Raw genomic sequence first — 19,821 nt, 5'->3', positions numbered from 1 at the left:
GAGGCCTTAACAAACCCTGCCAAGCCTTTTAGATGTAGAGGAAATAATAAGAAACATAGCCAGGCTCTCTGTGGTATTTGCCTCCCTCATCTCCCTCTCCATGCTACCCCCCTCCCCATACTGCTGCCTCTGTCTATAGAGAAAAGGGAGAAAAATCACCTTTCTTTTCCTTTTCTTTATTTCCCTCTCTCTTTTTTTGGTTTCATCTTTCATGACTGTGTCTAAAGCCCTCCCCCCCACACACAAGGTGGCAGGGGGTGGTCTAAGAATCTGCGGGGATCTTTTTTTATGTGGTTTCCCCGTGCTTTGCTATTCAGGTTCTGTCGATGTTTGCCCTCAGTCCTTTTGTATATGTGGTGCCCCTTGAATTCATGCTCTGATGCTGTGTGTGTGTGTGTGTGTTGGGTCAGGAAAGTCTGGGAGATGTCAGTTTGCTGGAGATGGGGAAGGGGAGGAGGGAGGTTTTTGTTGTGTTTTTTTTCCGTGTGTTTTGTTAAAAAAAAAAAAAAAGAAAAAAAGATTTTCTTTTTTCTCCCATTTTTGGTCCTGGTTTCTTATGCTTGATCATCTCTCTCCTTGTTTAGATCCCTCTAGCTGAGATGGAGGATCTGTCTCTGACGTCAGATATTCTGTCTGAACAGTCCTGCTCCTTAGCTCTGATGGATGATTCTTTGCCTGATGACACTCACACACTTTTCCTTAATGCCCTGGAAAGAAATGTACATACGTAGACCCGCTCACTTTCTCCCTTAGCTCTGTGTAGGGCTCTGAATACTGGCACTGGGGCTTTTCCTCCCTCCTCTCCCCTCATCCCATCCCCCTCCTCTCAAAGCTTCCAGCTCTCACTCTTCACCCCAGATACATTAATTCAGTTACAATTCTTGTTTTTTTGCCAAATTAACATCTCTCACCAGCTCTTCTCCAAAGAGAGAGACAAAAATTGAATGTGTGTGACCTTTTCCACAAGAAATACAGGGGAGGGGGGATAGGCATCAAAGTATTAACCTGGGTACCTCCCACACCCCTCTTTGGAATTGGCCCTGCCAGGCTGTAGAACCAGGCAGCTGGTGAAAGAAACAGTATGTTCCGGAGACCCTAGTCCTCTGCCCTGGGGGTCCAGACTTAGCCCCCTGTATTTGGAGCCCTGCCCAAGCTGTGCCCCTCATCCCACTTTCCCTTCTTCTCCATTCCTCCACTCCACCCTTATCAACATTAGACATTCACCACTGTGTAGTGGGGCGGTGCTTTCTCCTCTGCTGTGACCAACATAATTTCTTTCCCCGCTTTTGGAAGGGGACCATTCTTGTCTTCTCTGTAACTCTCCATGTCTCCCACCTCCCACCCTAATTTCTGAGGACCTTTCTTTGTGTTGCTGATGAATCCTCCAAACTCCCTTGTCTCTCCAGCCCTGTGTGACTCAGAACCTACTCCCCTTTCCCATCCCAGTCATCCCCCGAATCAGTTTTCCCATGGTTGTGGTGCAAACGAAAGAAGAGGCCTCAACAGGCCCTTGGGACTTGCTGGGGGAGGGAGGTGAGATGAAACTAGTTTCTTTTTCCAGTACAGCCCAACTGCACCAGCAGAAATGCACTGGGCCAAGGCCTACAGACACTGGGAACATTGCCACTGGTTGGAGGTCCCAAAGGGGCTGTGGGTTATTAGCTTCAGTGGAGCCCAGTGCTGGGCAAGTGGGAGCTAAGGATACAGTCCTGTCCCAAGCTCAGACATCCTCAGTCAAAGCCCTGAGCTGTACTCTTGTTAGGTTGCTAAATTGGGAGTGAGGAGAACAAAATCCAGAACTAATGATGGCAGAGGAAGGAGACAGACCATAGTTATGTTCTTGGTCTTGGGGAGCCAGCTCCCATTCTGCGTGGCCTCTGAAGCTAATGACTGACCTAGCATTGGAGCTAAAAACTAAATTGCCTTCCTCCTTACCTGGCCTAGACTCTCACTGGTCTCCTCTTCTCCTGTCCCCACCTCTCCTGCCAGCTGCTCCCTATTGCTATAACCCGGGGACCACAAGACTGGTAAGGAAGGAGCTCAGGTGGGTGAGAGGCTAGGAACTCAGGTCCTAGTGTACATCTTTACAACGGCTCCATGTCCTCTGGTTCCCAGGAGGCACTGTTTTTCCTATAATTATCTCATATGCTGTATCTCTACCAGGACCTGGGAGTGGGGGTGGGGGAGTGAGGGCAGGAAATGGAATTGAGGCAGGGAAGGTTTTATGTGGCCTTCTACTAAGCCTTGGAAGAAATTGACTTAAAATAATTTCTTCTCTAGGGTGAGAGACTCAAGGAATGTTCAAAGGGAACTCTGTCCAGCATCTTCATTTAGAAAGACCTATCCCCAGAGAAACACTTGAGGTTCTGATCCTGTGATCCTGAGTAACCTCTTTTATAATCCTGGTTTCTTATGGAATATCTGAAGGATATCTCAGGGATATCTGAGCTTCCTTAAAATAAATAGCTTCCACCATCTTTTGATACACACACACACACACACACACACACACACACACACACACACACACATACTCCTTTGCCATCTGGTGCTATATATAAGAATGTATTGAGGATATAAACTCTGAATCTGGGGGCACAGTTTCCTCCCCACCCTGCCTCCTCCCTGAAAGCTCATTTGTCTCACTTTTCTGTCTCTGTGTTCCTTGTTGTTCCCTTTCCCCAAACCTCCTGATCGTCTGCATGCCCATTGTTCCTACCTGCTGGGGTGGGGATCTGGTTTCCAGCTGCCAAATTGTGCCTCAGTGGCCAAAACTGTGCATCTCCTTTTCCTTCCTCCCCTCCCACTTTCTTTTTCAGACTGTGACCCTTCCCCACCCTGAAGAGGCTTTGACTACTGGATCCTCTGCCCTCCAACCAAGTCTGCTAACTATCCGGAAGTCAGGGGTCAGCAGGACCCACTCCTTACCCAATGACAGCTACATGTTCCGAGATGGGGGCTCCTATCAGGGTTTCCCAGGGCAGAGGGCCTGGATGCTCCCCAAATCTCAGTCAGGTAGGAGCTCTCAGGGGATGGAATGGCCAACTGTGGCTTTATTAAAGCAATCAATGGGAATCAACTCAAGTTCATATTTCAGTCTTGTGCTGGACACCTGAGAGGATAGTAGAGCAAAAAGAATTCATGTTGATCCAACCTCAGGAAGCTTTCAAGCCTTTTGGGAAAGAAAGATTTGCCCTCAGAGAACTCCTGGTTTTCTGTGAGGGCTAATCCTAGAAGAAGGGATGCTAGCCAGGATTTTAAACAAGGTTATAATGTTTTGGTAGACAGGAGTGGGGCAGGGTTTCACAGTTTGGGAGAATAGTAGGAACAAACCTCTTTCATTACAAGAATAGAGATGGAGACAGAGAAAAGATGTTAATGGGGGCGGGGTGAGTGGGAAATTCAAGGAAGGTAGATTTCAAGACAGACACTACTGATGCCTCTACCCTTCATAACAACCCCACAGCAGGCTCAACTACTTCCATCCACTCCCAGCCAGTCGATGCCAGAGCCTTCTTACAGCTTCCCAAAGATGGGTCCCACCAGCTCCAGCCCCATGACCTCTCCAACTGGGGCATAATCCCCAAACTTCCCCCACCGGGGTGCTCCCCTTCTGCACAGAGGCAGCTTCGGCGACAGGTGAGAAAACTCCACCAACCTTTGTCAAGTGGGGAAATGCAAAGGTTTTGTCAGGAGGTGTGTGTGAGCATTTGGGTCCTGGGTTCTCTACAGAGATTGGTCTAGAAATGATGAACTAACTCAGTCAGGAGGGACCTTAGCAATAATCCAGTCCAACTCCTTCATTTTCAGATAAGGAAACTGAGGCTGAGAGAGAAGTAGCTTGTACTAAGTACTTTAGGCAAGATTTGAACCTAGGCTTTTTCGACTCTACATGTTTCACTTGTGTCTGTTTTAAAGTGTGATTGTTACCTTGGGCAAGTCACTAAACTTCCTTGGGCCTCAGTTTCCTTATCTGTAAAATGAAGGAGTTGGACTAGATGGCCTAAGATTTTTTAAAATTGGATGCATGTAACCATGTGGAAATGCCCAAGGAGTCTGCATTTGTGTACAGTAGTGAGTACATTAGCATCAGGGTGGAGAGAAGAGCCTCCTCTGGGCACAAACTCCCTCTACTTTAACCAGGAGCCTCAGAGGAGACAGCGTGTTATGTCATACTGGAAAGAACATTGGGTATTTGGAGTCAGAGAATCCCAGCTGCTCACTTGTGTGACCCAGGGGAAATCACTTCATCTTCCCCTGGCCCTCCGTTTTCCCAGCTGCAAGATGAAGGGATTAAATTAGATGATCTCTCAGGCCTTTCCTGTCTGATTCCTGTGTCCTATACTAGGATCATTCTGTGACCCGAGTTCAAATCTCAGTTTGGCCATTTCTAATTCATGTGACCTCATACAAGTCACTTCCCTTTGTCTGGGTCTCTGTTTCTTTCTATCTAAATCGAGGAGCAAGAGGGTTATTACAGGCCTGGACTAGATGGTCTCTGCGGTTCCTTCCAGATCTAGAACTAGACTCCTATAATGATAATACAAATAACAACAGCAATGCCAACCACATCCGAGTTTTATGATCAGATTGTTCTTATACCTACTGCAGATATAATAATAATTAATAATAACTCAACATTTAAATAGTCCTTAAAGGTTAATAAAACATTTTACCTATATTATCTCATTTTATCCTCAAAATAACTTTGTAAAGTAGGCACTATAATTATCCCCATTTCACAGATAAGAAAATTGAGTCTGAGAGCTGTTAAGTGACTTGCCCAGGTTACATAGCTAAAAAGCATCTAAGACAGGATTTGTCTGAGATTCTAAACTCAATACTCTGTCCATTGCCCCACCTAGAGCAGGAATAAGAACAAGCTTTTGAAACCTCCAACAACTTCTTCTTGGTATTTTATGATTCTAGTTCTAGAACTCTAGAGGGCCCAAGCTAGATCTAATGTTTGCAGGTGGCAGAGCCTTACTGGGGAAGAAGGGACAGTGCCCAGATAAAGGTCTCACTCCTGCTTCCTTCCCCTTCTCAGGTATGTTTCCTAGAGTGACCCCATTTTCTCTCCTTGTACCTTCTCTCTTCTTTCCCTCCCCCCCACCCCAAACCAGGCAGCAATAAGGACTGACTCCCTGGACATGCAGGGTTTGGGCAGCAGGGAGGATGTGGTAACTGAGGTGAGTGTACCCACTACCATGCCTCCCCAAGACACTCCTAGTTGGGGCCGTTCCAGCATCAGAGTCCAGCAACGTCCTCGAAACCAATGCAAGAAATCCAAGCACATGCCACCCACCCCCTGCCTGGGCATAGCCCCTCTCCAGGACAGGTGCCAGCCAGGCCATGAGGCATCAGAGAACATTAGCTACCTAGAACTGCATGCCCAGCCGAGCTGGAGCCCAAGCCCCAGGCCCCAACATCCCCCAACTCCAAAGGGGGGAGAACATCTGAGGGACCTGAAGAAATGCTACAGTGCAGAGACCCAGGGCCGCTCTCACCGGCCCACCTTGTGGCCAGATGAACAGAGGAGACACTCCATCGCAGTCAGCTCTCTGGACAGCTGTTCCCAGGCCTGCCCAGGCCCTGGTGCCTTGAGCCTTGGGGGCCAGGAGCTGAACAGGCCAGGGATAGGGCCTAAAAGCTGGCCCAAGAAAAAACTGAGCCCTCCTTGTATCTCCATAGAACCACCTGAAAGCCAGGGTTCCCGGCCCTTGCCCAACCCAGGTGTCTGCCTCCGGCGCAGAGCTCCATCCAGTGACTCCAAGGATCCTTTGGCCCCTGACAGCATGGCCATCTCCTCACCCCCCCCAAAGAAAGACTTGCTGATGCTCTCTAGTTTCTCCTCTGATCAGTTAGATCTGGAACCCTGAATCACCTTCCCCTTCCTCACTGGGCTCCTCTGGGTGCCAAATCTCTCCTTCTGGGCTATATCCTTGAAAAAGTTCAGTATAAACCAAGGAGTGTCTCACTTCTATCATCCTACCAGGCATTGGGTAAACAAACAAATACAACTTCCAAAGACAGTTTAAATGCAGCAGTTTGGGGTCATTATGGTGGCTGAGGGGCATGAGACAGAGTGAGGGGCCGGGCCAGGAAGTTCTTCCAAGTGCCCAGGAGCTATTGGGAGAAAGCAATACGTCTGTGCAGAATCTCTATGTATATTCTATTTTATTAAATTAATTGACTCTAGTATTTGCGGGATGTACGACATTTTGTGACTTAAGAGATTTTTCTTTTCCTCTTATTTTAAGTGTCTCCTAATATTTCTGAGAAGGCATCTGTCTCTTGGCTATTTTAACTTAGAATAACCAGACTAGTTATAGTCCCCCTTCTTACAAAGCACAAGTTGTGACCGTGAGTGCATTAAGTCCCCAACTGTGTCCCACCTTTGGCAGAGAGAGCGCAATCAAGAGGGGAGGGAGGGAGGGAGGGAGAGAGAGAGAGAGAGAGAGAGAGAGAGAGAGAGAGAGAGAGAGAGAGAGAGAGAGAGAGAGAGTCAGAAGCAGACTGAGCGAGAAAAAGAGAGAGTAAGAAACAGACAGACAAAAATGGAAAGAGAGTTTTGGAAACTAACGTATCTTTTTTTTCTGTTTAACCACATCATTTTTTTTCAGAAGGAAAAAAAAGTCATTTGGACAAAAGTCATTTTACAAATACAATGGAAACCGTTTTATATATACATAAAATGCCTTTCCAAAATAAAAGTTAATCACATCTCAGAATAAAAGGGGAGGGGGGCAGGAATAGAACTGTTCAGTCAGTGAGGGATAGATGTCCAGGAGAACAGATGTAGTTACCCTAAGGTATCTGGAGAGTGTGAATGGTGTTTGTGTTTGTGTGTGTGTGTGTATGTGGTGTGTGTGTGTGTGTGTGTAGAGGTGAGGTACACTACCAATCACTGAGTGAAGAAAGAACTTCCTCTCAAACTGAAAGACATCTCAGGAGAGGCTGATGAGGGGAGGAGCAGTTCAGATTTCCCCAAAGGTTGGTGGTTGTCTCTTAGTCAGTGGGTTCTGCCTTGAACGTCTTTCATTTTAGATTAACTCTTGTTTCTTCTGACAGTCATCAGTGGTCCATTGAAAGCTACAAATTGATGTTAATGAAAGAGTTTTGGCTAATGATTTTGGTTTCTTCAGCTTTTCAAATTTACAGGGTTGAGCAGAACTCTTGGGGGACGGTAGGAAGAGAGAGGATATGGAAGCTGAGGTATATGGATTTGAACTGTTTTTTCATTTTCCCCAGAGTAGATATTTTAACTTGTCCTTGAGTGGTATGTTTCTTGTAGGAGTGGGTGGTTTACGGTGAGATCTCTGTAATCCATCACCTAAGATGCTGTTCCCCTAAAGCCTGGGGAAAGCATTATTGACTGCTTCTGCAGTAGAGGACTGTGGGGGCTCTCCATGGGGCAAACATTCTATCTAATCACTCGGCCTCCAGCCTTGACAATAATGTCATTAGAGCTGGCACCACCAGTGACTGCTCCATCACCACTTTGCATTGGACTAGATAAAGGGAAACAATGGGATTAGGATTGATTAAAGCTGAGCTGCATCCTTTCTAGGCAACGATGGGGGGTATAGGCTGCAGTGTGGGCCTGGGGTGAGCACAGAATGGACCATCTGGTAGTTTGGGCAGGTGAGGGGGGGGCACTGGGAGAGCCTAGCAAGGCCCCCTAGGAGGGTGATGAATGAATAACATCTAGGTGTTTACATGGTCTGGTGCTGCCTGCCAAGGGGAACCAATTTCTATACAGCCAACACAGAGAAAAGGCAAGTGATAAGAAAGATGGGAGGGAGAGCCAAGGGGAGGAAGGCAGGCATGGGCAGAAAGTATGGAGGAAGAGAGGGGGAGATAGGGGACAGGGAAAAGCTACCTTCCTGGTGCTATAATATGCAATATTTCTGTCTGAAACCTGGTGCAAGGAGGCAGCGTCATCTGATCCACACGGAGCTCAGGTCTGCTTCTCATCCTTCCAGACACCTGCTCCCTACCACAGTCACCCCTTATTCCTCTTCTATAACTCCTAATAATCTCCTATTGCTTTTTATCCGTTCCTTGACTCCTATCTGGACCTCATGCTTCCTGTTCTCTTGGCCACCCCCGCTCCTTCCTCATCCCATTGACATATATGTCCCCCCCAGGGTTGAGGTTTCTGTACTCCAGGGCTAGGGAAACTGTAGGACCGGTTTTTGTAAGCCTAAGAGTAGACCAGACCTGATGGGGTGGGGGATGGGATGGGGGCACTCAGGGCCTGGTCACTTTGTAAAATTGTGTATTTTCTAAGCTGTGGAGAGCTTTTCTAGTCACTCTTTTGAAGAAAAACAGTGCTAATCCTTAAAGCAAAAACCTGGTTTGTATCATTCTGGGGTGTGCAATAATGTTGGGCTTGTTTTCTCGGGGTGTCTGGGGAGGGGTGGGTTTATAGGATCTCCTTTTTTTCTTTTTCCTTTTTTTTTAAAAACAAAACTGTACAGAACCCTAGACTTCCATCACCTGGTTCTGTTGATAGAATTTTTATATTTTTGTAGAATTCTCTTAGCTTTGTCTATATCCTTTCCCTGGAAGGATATGGGGGGGGGGAGGGGAAAAGGGGTTGGGGATTTTCTCCCCTGTGGGTTGGGGAGGGCTCTACTCTAGATCAGAGGAGGCCCCACCTACTATGGCCAGAGAACTGGACCTCAAATCAGCCCAGTCCTCTCCCTTTTTACCACCTCCCTTATTCCCCTGCCCCCAGTCTTCCCTCGGATTCCCTATTACTTACTCTCCCAGCCTATCCCTAGCACACCAGCACTTTACAACTGTGGAGTTTCTTACTTTTATCTTTTGAGGGGATGACAGAGTCCCTCTTCAGTGGACCCTGGGGGGAAGACAGAAAAGGGAAGAGTCATGGATTCTAAGCAATTCAAAGACCCTTCCTCCATCCACCCCCATCCTCTTCTCCCTTGCAAGGGCCAAAATAGCCAGTATGGTTTGTTGCATGAGATGAGGTTTTTTGGAGGCCAAAAAGCTGAAGATATATTCTAGGTGAGGGGGGAAAAGGCTCTCCCTCCCCTCTGGCTCCAGCCAGGGTCTGTTCAGCTGGAAGGCTGTGGCAAGACAGAATTCTCTGGAATTCTCTGGTTTCTTGTTATTACACCTCAATCCCGGAGGGGGCAGTGCAGGAGAGAGATGCGGTAATATGGAAATTGTGGGTCAGAGTGAATAAAAAATTACCACAAATAAGTGTGAAACCTGTACAAATGATGGAAATCCAGTGTGACTCTGGAAGGGGTTTTGAAATGAAAATCATGATGGCTCTGAATAATATTAACAATAATAGTAATAATAATTAATAATAATGATAATGATGATGATAAATAATCTTGTCTGTTTGGGTGATTATTTGCTTCGTCGGTCCTGGGGCTGGGAGGAGAGGAGTGGTGAGACTAGCAGGTGATGTTGATAGCACTCTTAAGTTTTGCAAAAGTGTTTTTTATAAGCATCATCTCATTTGATTTACACAAAGACCATGTGAGGTAGGTGTTGCTACCCCCATTTTACAGATAAGAAAACTGAGTCTCAGAAAAGTGAAGTTAGCTTGTCTGTGGTCACAGAGCTAGCAAGTGTCAGAGGAAGCATCCTTTTTCTTGCTCAGCTTTGTCTCTGTGGGAGGCTAGGGGATGTGGGGTAGGGGGAGGTGGAGATGCATATGGGACTGGCCCTGGGAGAGTATTCTGGAGAGTAGGCACTGGAACTCGGGATTTGGAGGAGGGTGAAGGGCAAACCCTGCAATGAGAGAAAAGACCAAGGATAGTCAAGGTGAGCAGCCAAAGGAGGGTATGACATGGAGTTGGGGGATGGAATGGAATAAGGGACACATTTGAATACTGCTCTTTATAAATGCACACATTTTTGAATGCTAGAAAATTCCATTCTCTGTGGCCTAAAGGCATTTATTTTGAGATAAATCCAAGCATGCATGTTACAGTAAAAGCTCCAACTCTTCAGTGTCTAGTCACACACAGGAGGCACAACTCTGAACCATTTTCCAGGTCACACAAATACCTCATCCTGATTCTGAGTATATTTATGGGGCTACCTTCCCCATTCTTTCCTACCCTTCCCCACCCCCACCAACCAATACTTTTCTGTCCAAAGTAGTACATATGGCAGAGGGTCTTAACCTGGAATCTATTTGGAGAGATTTCAGAGTACCCCTCAATTTAAAAAAATATGTTGATTGCTATATTTTAATATAGTTAGTTTTATTTTCTGCATTTAAGGACATAGACTTAACACAATGCCAAAGGGGTCCATGACATATAAAAACATTAAGAACTCCTGCTTTAGGGTATGGAGAACTAAAGAAACTGTTTTAGGGTCAGCACTTAGTAAAAATCTTCCCACCCCTGCCGGAAGGTTTTTGGGGGAGTAGTCATTAAATGGTACTTAAAAATTTTGAAGTTTGTATCCAGAGGTCAACCCACCTAATCAAGTTGGGGGTGGGGAGTGGGACACCTCCCACATAGACACTCAAGCTGCTCATCTTCCAGGGATTTTCTTTTAATTTGGGGCAGTCTTTGAGTTAGCTTCAATAGAAATGCTGAGACCCGAGGGGAATCTACTGTGATTTTCCATGTCCCCCATTCTGAATCCCAAACTCCACTAGGGATGGCCTTGAACTAGCTTCTGTCCCTGAATCCTGAGTCTAACAGCGAATTTCCTTCAGAATGAGGGAAATTTTGTTTATTTTTTCTGATTTGCACAATGCCTGCCCACCCTATACCCTCAGAAGGAGTAATGGGACAAGAGAATAGGAACTGAATGTTTTATGGGGGGAAAGGGCTCAAAAATACCTCAGGAAAGATGCCCTCAGGCTTTAAGGCCTTTTTCCTCACCAAAAAGAAAAAAAAATCAACTTTGTTTCCCAGGATTGAAGGCAGTTTGGGGGTGGTGGAGGAGTTTAACCAGGACTGAGAGACGCAAACTCTTATCGAATGTGGGTATCCCACTTCCAAACCAAAGAGTGGGGCCCTAGAGCTATTCACAGAGGGATGGAAGGAGACTCCAGCTCCATGCCCAAGGTGAGAGAGAGTATGGAAAGAAATGAGGGAAAACTTGTTGTTAAAGCTTTTAATGGCAAGTTAAAAAAAAATACCAAGACAGTTTTGAAAATGGCCTGCTAGTAGAGACTGCAAATCTCTACACACAATAATCCTAGAAAGACATGAAAATAAATGATGCCCTTCCCCAACATAGCTGAGCTCCAGTAAGAATACAGGCATATATGTGCTTGTAGGTACAAATACACACACACACACACACACACACACACACACACACACACACTCCTGCTTTGGATATCACTCTGCCATTAAGGAATAAAGGGAGGGGAGGAGAGAGAATCAAGCTAGAGGAGAAATTAAGCAGCCCTGAAAATCTAAAAACCAGGCTCCTGTGCATTTCTAGAGTTTCCCTGTGTTGGGAAAAGCTGACTCTAGAAACCTCCTTTCTTACCCTTCCCTTCTCCCTCCCCCATTTATGGGCATCATCTCCTGGTACATATTCATAACATTGACCTTTAATCCCACTCTACCCTACCCTGCTTCTTTCTCTTCATTTGTCTGACCCTACTTATCCTCTGCTCTCATTATTGTCCAGTCATTCAGTCATGTCCAGCTCAACTCTTTGTGACCCCATGGACTCTGTCCAGTGAATTAAAATAAAGGGAGACTAAGTGACTTGCCCAGGATCACACAGCTAGTAAATGTCTGAGGTCAAATTTGAACTCAGATCGATCCTGACTCCAGGCACAGGAGTGAGTATCCAATTGAGCTCAATCCACTGAGCCATGTAGCTACCTCTACCCTCTGCCCTACTCTGTTTCAAATCCCAGATTTCACCCTCTTCCCAAACAGCCTCACCTTCCTTCCACCTGCTGCTGTGTACCCTCCACTTATGCCTGGGAATTCCTAGTCCTACTTAAGATCCCCATTCCCTCCCCTCATCTATGGTAGGAGCAATAACCATAAAAGTTTCCTGTCATCTGGGGTAGGCTAGGGGTTTTTGGTGTTGGTGGTGGTATTTTCTTTTCTCAAACAGGCAAAGAAACTGTACTGGAGACTTGATTGGCCCTGGTGGAGCAGGGTGTGGAGGGTTAGGCTTAAGCCATTAATGTGACCTCTAAAGGCATGTGTTATCTAAATGCATAAAGGCATAAAAGAGGATAGATTAGTCATCACTGATTTCCCCAGACATGATGAATGTCCCATACAAGTTAACTCACTTTGCCCTCTGGACCAGATGTGTTTCTTTATAGAGATGAGGGGGAGAGGGGTGTCTGCATATATCTCGGAGTCTGGTTGAGTTTCCTTTCATGGCCTGGTTGAGTTTCCTTTGCAGGCATAGGTAAGCAAACCTAACTGTTAAAGTCTTGTCATTACAGTCTTGAATAAGAATCAGATAAGCCAGTGCCCGTCCTAGCTTCCAACAGTTTGGTATAGAAGGAAAGACTGAAGTTAATGGTATCATGACACATTGTGACTGAAGTGCGGGGAAGACATTGTAAGTAAGGGGGACAGCGTGATAAGATGGCCAAATGTGTGACAAGAGACATTCTGGTGGCATATAGGATATCCTTTCTATGGACTAGAGAGAAGGACCCACTAATGGGGAGGGAGGAAATAAACATTTGTTAAACACCTACTTTCAGGTCAGGAGTGTGTCAGACATAGTGCTAAGAGCTTTATAATGGTCATTTGATCCTCACAACAACCCTGGGAGGCACTTGCTATTATGATACCCATTTTAAAGTTGAGGAAATTGGGGCAGAATGAGATTAAGTGACTTGCCCAGAATCACACAACTAGTAATTGTCTCAGGGTGAATTTGAATTCACAACTTCCTGACTCCAGACCCAGCATTCTCTCTACCTATTGATTAACTCAGTGGGTGCTAAAGGAGACTGAGAGGGAAGATAAAGATAGTACCAGGTCAAGCATTCCCTGGCTTTTGTTAACAGTCCTAGAGAAGCTGGATAGCCCAAATAAGGAATATTAAAGTAGATTGGCTTATCATCTAGAGGGAGCTCTTGGTTTTGGAGGACTGTTATATGATGGCAGGATAGCTAATGGACTTGGCAACATCAAAAATGAAAGTGTTGATGCTGGTGGGGTGGGAAACTGACAAGCCACAGGTAGGAAGTGACAGACCATAGGCAGGAATTATGGTCTCTGACCCAGGATTTTGCTGGAAAATGTGTTAAATTCCACTGAGATCAAGGCTATAAATGGAGAGAATGAGAATTGGGAACTTTCACTGGTGGTACTAAAGCCTCAGGTTTATCCTGTTATGACCCCTGTACATGATTTGATCCATCTGGGGGTAAGTGGACTTTCACCACTAAAAACTGGGGAGGTTTCAGGAGTTCGAGCAGCAATGTGATGAGTCACTGGAATGACTTCTGAGGGCTTGGCAAATTGTGGAGATCTCTGCAGCAGAATTTTGTTGGCTTGGGGAGCTCTCAGGAGATCTACTTTTGAAAAGTCATTTAAATAAGTTAGAGGTTGGGGGTAGCTAGGTGGTACAGTGAATAGAGCACCAACCCTGGTGTCAGAAGGACCTGAGTTCAAATACCCACTCAGATACTTAACACTTACTAGCCCTGTGACCTAGGGCAAGTCACTTAATCCCAAATGCCCTGCCTTCCCTCCTCCAAAGAAACAAAAAACAGTAAGTTAGAGGCCTCAGATGCTTAGTGTCCTTTGTCCCTTTTTAGATGACTGAGATGAGGAGGTGGGGGTGGGAAACCTTCAGACCTCGAGGCCACATGTGGCCTCCTTGAATTCGGTCTTTTGACTGAGTCCAAGTTTTATAGAATAAATCCTTTTATTAAGGGGATTTGTTCTGTGAATTTTGGATTCAGTCAAAGGGCTGCACTTGAGGATCCCTAGTCCCATAAAGATGAATTCCCATTGCAGCTGGTTCCCCATGTTGGTCTTCAAGGAGAAAAGCTGAAGTTTCTAAAGGAGATTGGTTTGACAGACTGTATTGTGTGCCCCATATCACTCCTATGGTCAGTCACACACTATACTCGGCCTTCATGAGGGCCATTAGGTTCTGCCTTCTAGGATGATCCCCACCCAAATGGCACCAGGCTAAGGGCCTATAGTCCCACACCATCTTACAGACATGGACAGATCAACTGACAGAATTTGATTGGAAAAACTGGATAAAAGTGACTGGCAGTCTGGGCAAATATGACTCTCAAACAGTTACTCTAGAGATGGTAGGAGGAAGCACAGAAGCCATTACCAAGGTGGAGAGTGAGGGGGCCCTCTCCCAGAGATAGCTTTGAGTATGTCTCTGAAATATGGGGCTGGTGAGTAAGTAGTCAATCACCAGGCTATGGGGTGGGGGGCTGGGGGGCTAGTAAAACTGTATGGTAACATCTGTGATTACATCAGCAAGGGGTCTTCTATTTCACCCAGGTTTAAGGCATCTACTAGAGCTCTCAATCCAGTTGGAAATACTGAGTTACTCGAGTCTCTGTATTCAGATACTGGGAATTAGTTCCCCTCGGGACTAAGGCCGATGGCCAAAGTTCTACTGAGGTTGGATCATCCTAGCTCTATAGGACCACAAGTCCACCAGAGTCCATATTCTCAAATTGCAGTAACCTGCAAATGAGAGAGCAGAAATGACAGATGCGTAAGGGGCCACAAGACCCTGGAATCCTAGCTATTGTCATAATAGAAGGCTCCCAAGGAATCCACAGAGCTTCCCCAATTTCCATCAGGGGTTTTAGAAGACAGATAATAGGAATAATAATAGGAATAGGAGAGGAGGAGGAGGAGGGAAGGGGGGAGGAAAGGGGGCAGGGGGAGAACAAGCAACAGCAGCATTTAGATAGTGTCTTAAAGTTGGCAATGGGCTTTACAGAAACTATCTGATTTGAGCCTCAACGGCACTGAGAAATAAATACTACTATTATCCCTAATTTTTTACATGAGGAAACTGAGACTGAGAGTGGTTAAGTGACTTGCCCCGGGTTTACAGGGCCAGTAAGTGTCTGAGTCAGGATTCAAACTCAGGTCTTCCTGATTCTAAGGCCATAGAGGGGAAAAGCGTCCTTGCCTAGGTGCAAGTAGTGGGAAACTCCCCGTTTGGGGCACAGTTTCAATAGCTAATCAGGTTGAGTGCTTTATGGGCATAGACATTATGAGCTTTGGGGAGTCTGTGCACCTATGCAACCTTTATGCTGGTTACTATGGGCAGGGCCAAATGAAAACCTTTCAATTTGCTCAAGATATTCTGTATAGTTTATACCAAAGAATAATGAGGCTCCTGGGAGATAAAACATATCTCCTCTCTATTGATGGAGATGATGGAGGCTGTAATGCTTTGCTGTAACAATTCCCCTGTGTGGCCACTAAGGAGGAGGTACCTGGTAGTGATACAGCTGCAAAAATAAAAAAGAGCGTCCTTGAAGCCATTTTTAAAATTGCAATAGAACAGAAGGAAGCAGAGACAAGCAGGACAGCTTTGAAATAACGTCAAACTGATCATATCCTTCAAAGGAAAATAAAGTTCTATATAATAGTTGCAGTTTCATATACATACTTTTTTTCTATTATTATTTTTAAAATTTATTATTTATATTATTATTTTCTTTTTATTATTTATATGGAACTGTTTTATTTGGTGTTTTAGTTCAACCTTTTAAAAAATAAATAAATTAAGAAATTCAGTGTTTAGGTTAAACATCAAATTTTTGGAGAGACAGTAAATAGGAAGAGCCCAGATGACTCTGGACACAATCTAGAACCAGCTATTTTTTTTTTAAAGCAATTGGGGTTAAGTAACTTGCTCAAGGTTACACGGCCAGTTATTTTGTGTGGGTGCCAAGTATCTGAGGCTGGAACTGATCCTGGGTCTCCTGACACTGTTGCCAGCGCTCTTACTCACTGCACCACCTGGCCGCCCCTAGAACCAGCTACGGATGTTTGTTTCTTTACATTCTAAAAACGGAAGCCCAGAAGCTTATTATATCCTTCAGGGTTTTGAAAAACCCACAATCCCTACCTGGATTTCTGGATAGTCCCCATATACCAGGTTACTCTGAAGTCTTCCAAGTAGGTCCCAGAATAGGTTACAATTCTGGAAGACCTTAAGTGAGTCATTCAACAGACTCTTTCCCTGGAGTCTTTATTCAATCAGGGAACAAGCATTTATTAAGCACTTACTGTATTCCAGGCTCTAGGCTAACCACTGGTGATACAAAAAACTCCAAACAAAATAAAAAGCAGTCCCTGCCCTCAGGGAATTTCCACTCTAATGGGGGAGACCACATATAAATAACTAGACAAGGAGATATATACAAGGGAATATATATATATATATATATATATATATATAAAATAACTGAAGGTAGTCTGAAAAGGACAGGCATTAGCAGATGGGGGCACTAGGAAAGGTTTCCTGCAGTCAGGAAGACTCATCTTCTAGAGTTCAAGTCTAGCCTCAGATACTGTGTCACCTTGGGCAAGTCATTTAACCCTGTTTAGCTCATTTTACAGATGAGGAAACTGAGACAAAGAAGAAAACATCAAATCAGTATCTTTGCCAAGAAAACCCCAAATGAGGTCATACAGTCAGACATGACTGAAAATGACTGAACAACAACAACAACAACAAAAAGGACCCCAGGACGCCTTTGTTTTTGGAGATCTCTGTCCATCAAGAGCAAACTGAGTGATGTGTGGTGAGCAATAGGGGCACCAGATCAGAGGACTGCTAGACTTCTGGAATTGCAAGCTCCCAAAGCAGCCACTTTTGAAATAGAGTTACCTATCTGGTACTGAGCTCTAGTTGGTATCAAAGGGTGACTCATAGTCATACTCTCATCCTTTGTCCCGAGTTTCCTATTATCGGTGGAGTAATGCAAGATTGGCCCTTTAACAAGGTGGGTAGGATGCAGGAGGCCCCTATTGTTGAATGGAAGCAGTATATTTAAGATCTAATTCACCTTGGGGCTTAGCGTCCTTCATGAATAGGTTACAACTCTGCCAGAGACTGAGGCCTTAGTCTAAACCTCAACATTCTGTCTCTTCCATACTAGTTTAATGGACCTCTACCTCTGAGGACATGGCTCCCGAGAAATGCCATTTTGTTGGGTTCACTGACAGATCCACTTGCTAAAAGAGAGGCCTGTGAAGCCATTAATCCAGTAACAGAGGATATCTTGGGGAAAGGAGTCCCAATGGGACACCCTGGCAAATTGGTCAGTAGGCTGAGCTACAGGACACATAGCTGATATGAGATCCCTGAAGGATGAGTTAGATAAAAATCTTCTACACTGGTTACTGGATGGTGGCCATGGGCTTTGGAGAACAAAAGAAAACAGGACTGAGAGATCAAAGGCTCTCTTGTTTGGAGTAAAGACCAGTCGAGAAATTTTTCTGATGCTTCCCCCATATAAAGCTGTTTGTGGAACAGGTCAGTGCTCATTAGAGACAGCATATTCTCTCTGCTGAATTGAGTAACCAGATTGATTCCCTTCTGAAAACAACAGTTTGAGGAGTGGGTCTAGTGCCAATCTGGACATAGTGGCTGCTTCTGTCCATTGATGTTCCTTAAGCCTACCAGAGTTCTCCTCTTTGAAAGAACAGTATGGCATTCTCCTGCATGGGCCCTGATTGGAAAATTCATTATTCTCCCATCTCGGGGCAAGAGGTTCACCCCTACTGCAGTTGATGCCTACTCAAGACATGTCATTACCACCACGCCCCTCAAGACTACTATTGTCGCAGCTGCCATCGAAGCTTTCATGGAACATATCTTTCTTCCTTAGGGTTCCCCCTGAATTATTGCCTCTGATCAAGGCATTCACTTTATCTCAAAGTAGGCCTGAAGTTGGGCTCCTACCAACACATCTGCTTGGTTTGTCACCTCCTATACTACTCTCAAGAAAGGGGAAGACTCTATTCCAATTCCAGCGGTTTCATAATTTCAAACTCTAGGAAGATCTACCAGATCAGAATGGATTGTTTTTAAATAGTACCAGTTGTCCCTCCCAGGCCCTTCTTTATTCCATTTCCTACAAATCATATGAATTTTAAAGTCCCTACCTCTTCAGAGACTGCCTTGGGAAACAGCTCAGGTCCCTTTCAGTGGTCAGGTCTCCTTTTCTCTGGAGAGTTCAGATGATTCCTTCCCAGAAAGGGCTTGGGGAACCATGAAGTAGAATTGTTGAGGGGTGGCTAGGTGGTGCAGTGAATAGAGTTCAAATCCGGCCTCAGACACTTAACACACAAAAATAAACTAGCCATGTGACCTTGGGCAAATCACTTAACCCCAGTTGCCCTCCAAAAAGCAAAAAAAAAAAAGAAAGAATTGTTGAGAGGTGCTTTGTTTTCTATTGACATATGGAACTGAAACTAACTGCATAACCATGTTGATTGTGATTTTACTTGGAAAAAAAAAGATAGATCTGGTGGCAATCCTAAGCCCCTGGATGAAAGTGAGAAAAAGAAGTTGTAGAATAAGATGATAAACCCTCATCAGAGGCCTTTAAAGGAGCAAAGATTTTGTACCATTCCCCTGGTAGAGCACCAAGGAAAGGGGAGCTTTTGGCTGGTGGACCAGGGGACACTGAATGGCTACAGGGTGAGTCTTAGTATCAACTTAGATCCTAGGACATGCAACCTAGGATCTTAGTTGCATGTAAGACATTTATTACCTCTTAGCTACTTTACAAATGACCCTGATTCATGATGAAGAATTGATGGTCAGGCCATCTCTAGATAGAGATGAGGGGATTGTCTCTGAGTCAATATGATGTCCTTGCTGAATATTCCTTTCTATGCTAGCTAAGTCATCTCTTCTTGTTAACTGTTTAATGGGTCCATGAGTATCTCATTTGTTTCAGTCTCATTCATGAACTCCCAGACTGGACTGAAGCACCATTTTTTTTTTTCTATCAGCATCTTTCCTAGACTTCTACAGAATTAGAAAAGGAAAGCTAGGAGGGTCTTAAAGGTTATTATTATAATAACATCATAGATTTAGTGATGTAAGAGGATACCAAGACTCACCTAACCCAGCTCTCTCACTTTACAGAAGCAGAAACAATGATGGTTCCCTTTTTGTGAGATTAGAGAAAGTGATGTAGTAAGTCCATGAGTCACCAGGTGGCAGTATGAGGCATCATCACCACCATAACACCCCACCACATCCCTTACCCAATACCAACTCCATGCCTGGAGTGCTGGCTTCTCATATGCACATTTTGGCCCTGTAGCCTCTAAAGTCTTTATTCCAGGAGTACCTAGTGACAAATAGGAATCAGGAACATCAGAGATCAACTGAGGATCGCCCCTCAAAAGTGGATGCTGAGTGGCCTAGATCACTGACCTAGAGAAGGACACCAGATTGTGTAGGCAGGGAGGGAGAATGAGGCAGGAGCCTCATTCTAGCCTGGACTAAAAGGCAAAATCCTGCAGTGAGGCACCTCCTAGAACTAAACTAAGAAGCTTGCTTTGATGTCTTCTTGACATTTCCTGTTCATTCCAGATGTTCTGGATATGCTGATGAAGCTGAGGTTACTAATTAATTTGTTTTATTTTGTAAACTCAGAGTTCGGGACTGAGGAGTCTTGCATGTTGATGAATACAAAATGAGATGTAAATGAAGATTTGGAGCGAAGGTCTCTAGAAGTCTTTCTTCTTGATTATGCAAAAGGAGTAATCAAGGTTTGATAAGGCAAGACCTTAGTTAGTATTGGCCTGGAGGAATGGATTTCTGTTTGGTATCTAATCTATGAGTGCTTTTTGT

General features: G+C 44.9%; 2 protein-coding genes across 2 annotated transcripts in view; one reads left to right on the top strand and one right to left on the bottom strand.

Annotated features, from left to right (window-relative positions):
• The window catches only part of CACNA1G (calcium voltage-gated channel subunit alpha1 G), a 92,884-nt gene extending 83,515 nt beyond the window's left edge, over positions 1–9,369 (top strand). Inside the window, exons 35-38 of the mRNA XM_069067523.1 lie at positions 585–719; positions 2,820–3,015; positions 3,467–3,639; positions 5,124–9,369. Coding sequence (XP_068923624.1) covers positions 585–719; positions 2,820–3,015; positions 3,467–3,639; positions 5,124–5,879 — 1,260 coding nt within the window. The 3' untranslated portion in view covers positions 5,880–9,369. The remainder of the gene's footprint in view (positions 1–584; positions 720–2,819; positions 3,016–3,466; positions 3,640–5,123) is intronic.
• The window catches only part of MRPL27 (mitochondrial ribosomal protein L27), a 477,291-nt gene that overhangs the window by 316,950 nt on the left and 140,520 nt on the right, over positions 1–19,821 (bottom strand). The window lies entirely within an intron of this gene.

This window comes from Petaurus breviceps, unplaced genomic scaffold (assembly GCF_028583685.1).
Source record: "Petaurus breviceps papuanus isolate PSGF00001 unplaced genomic scaffold, PetGlider_PUasm1.0 90750, whole genome shotgun sequence".
Lineage (NCBI taxonomy): Eukaryota > Metazoa > Chordata > Mammalia > Diprotodontia > Petauridae > Petaurus > Petaurus breviceps.
The sequence above is the reverse complement of the archived record's forward strand: the minus strand, read 5'-3'. Positions and strand labels throughout refer to the sequence as shown.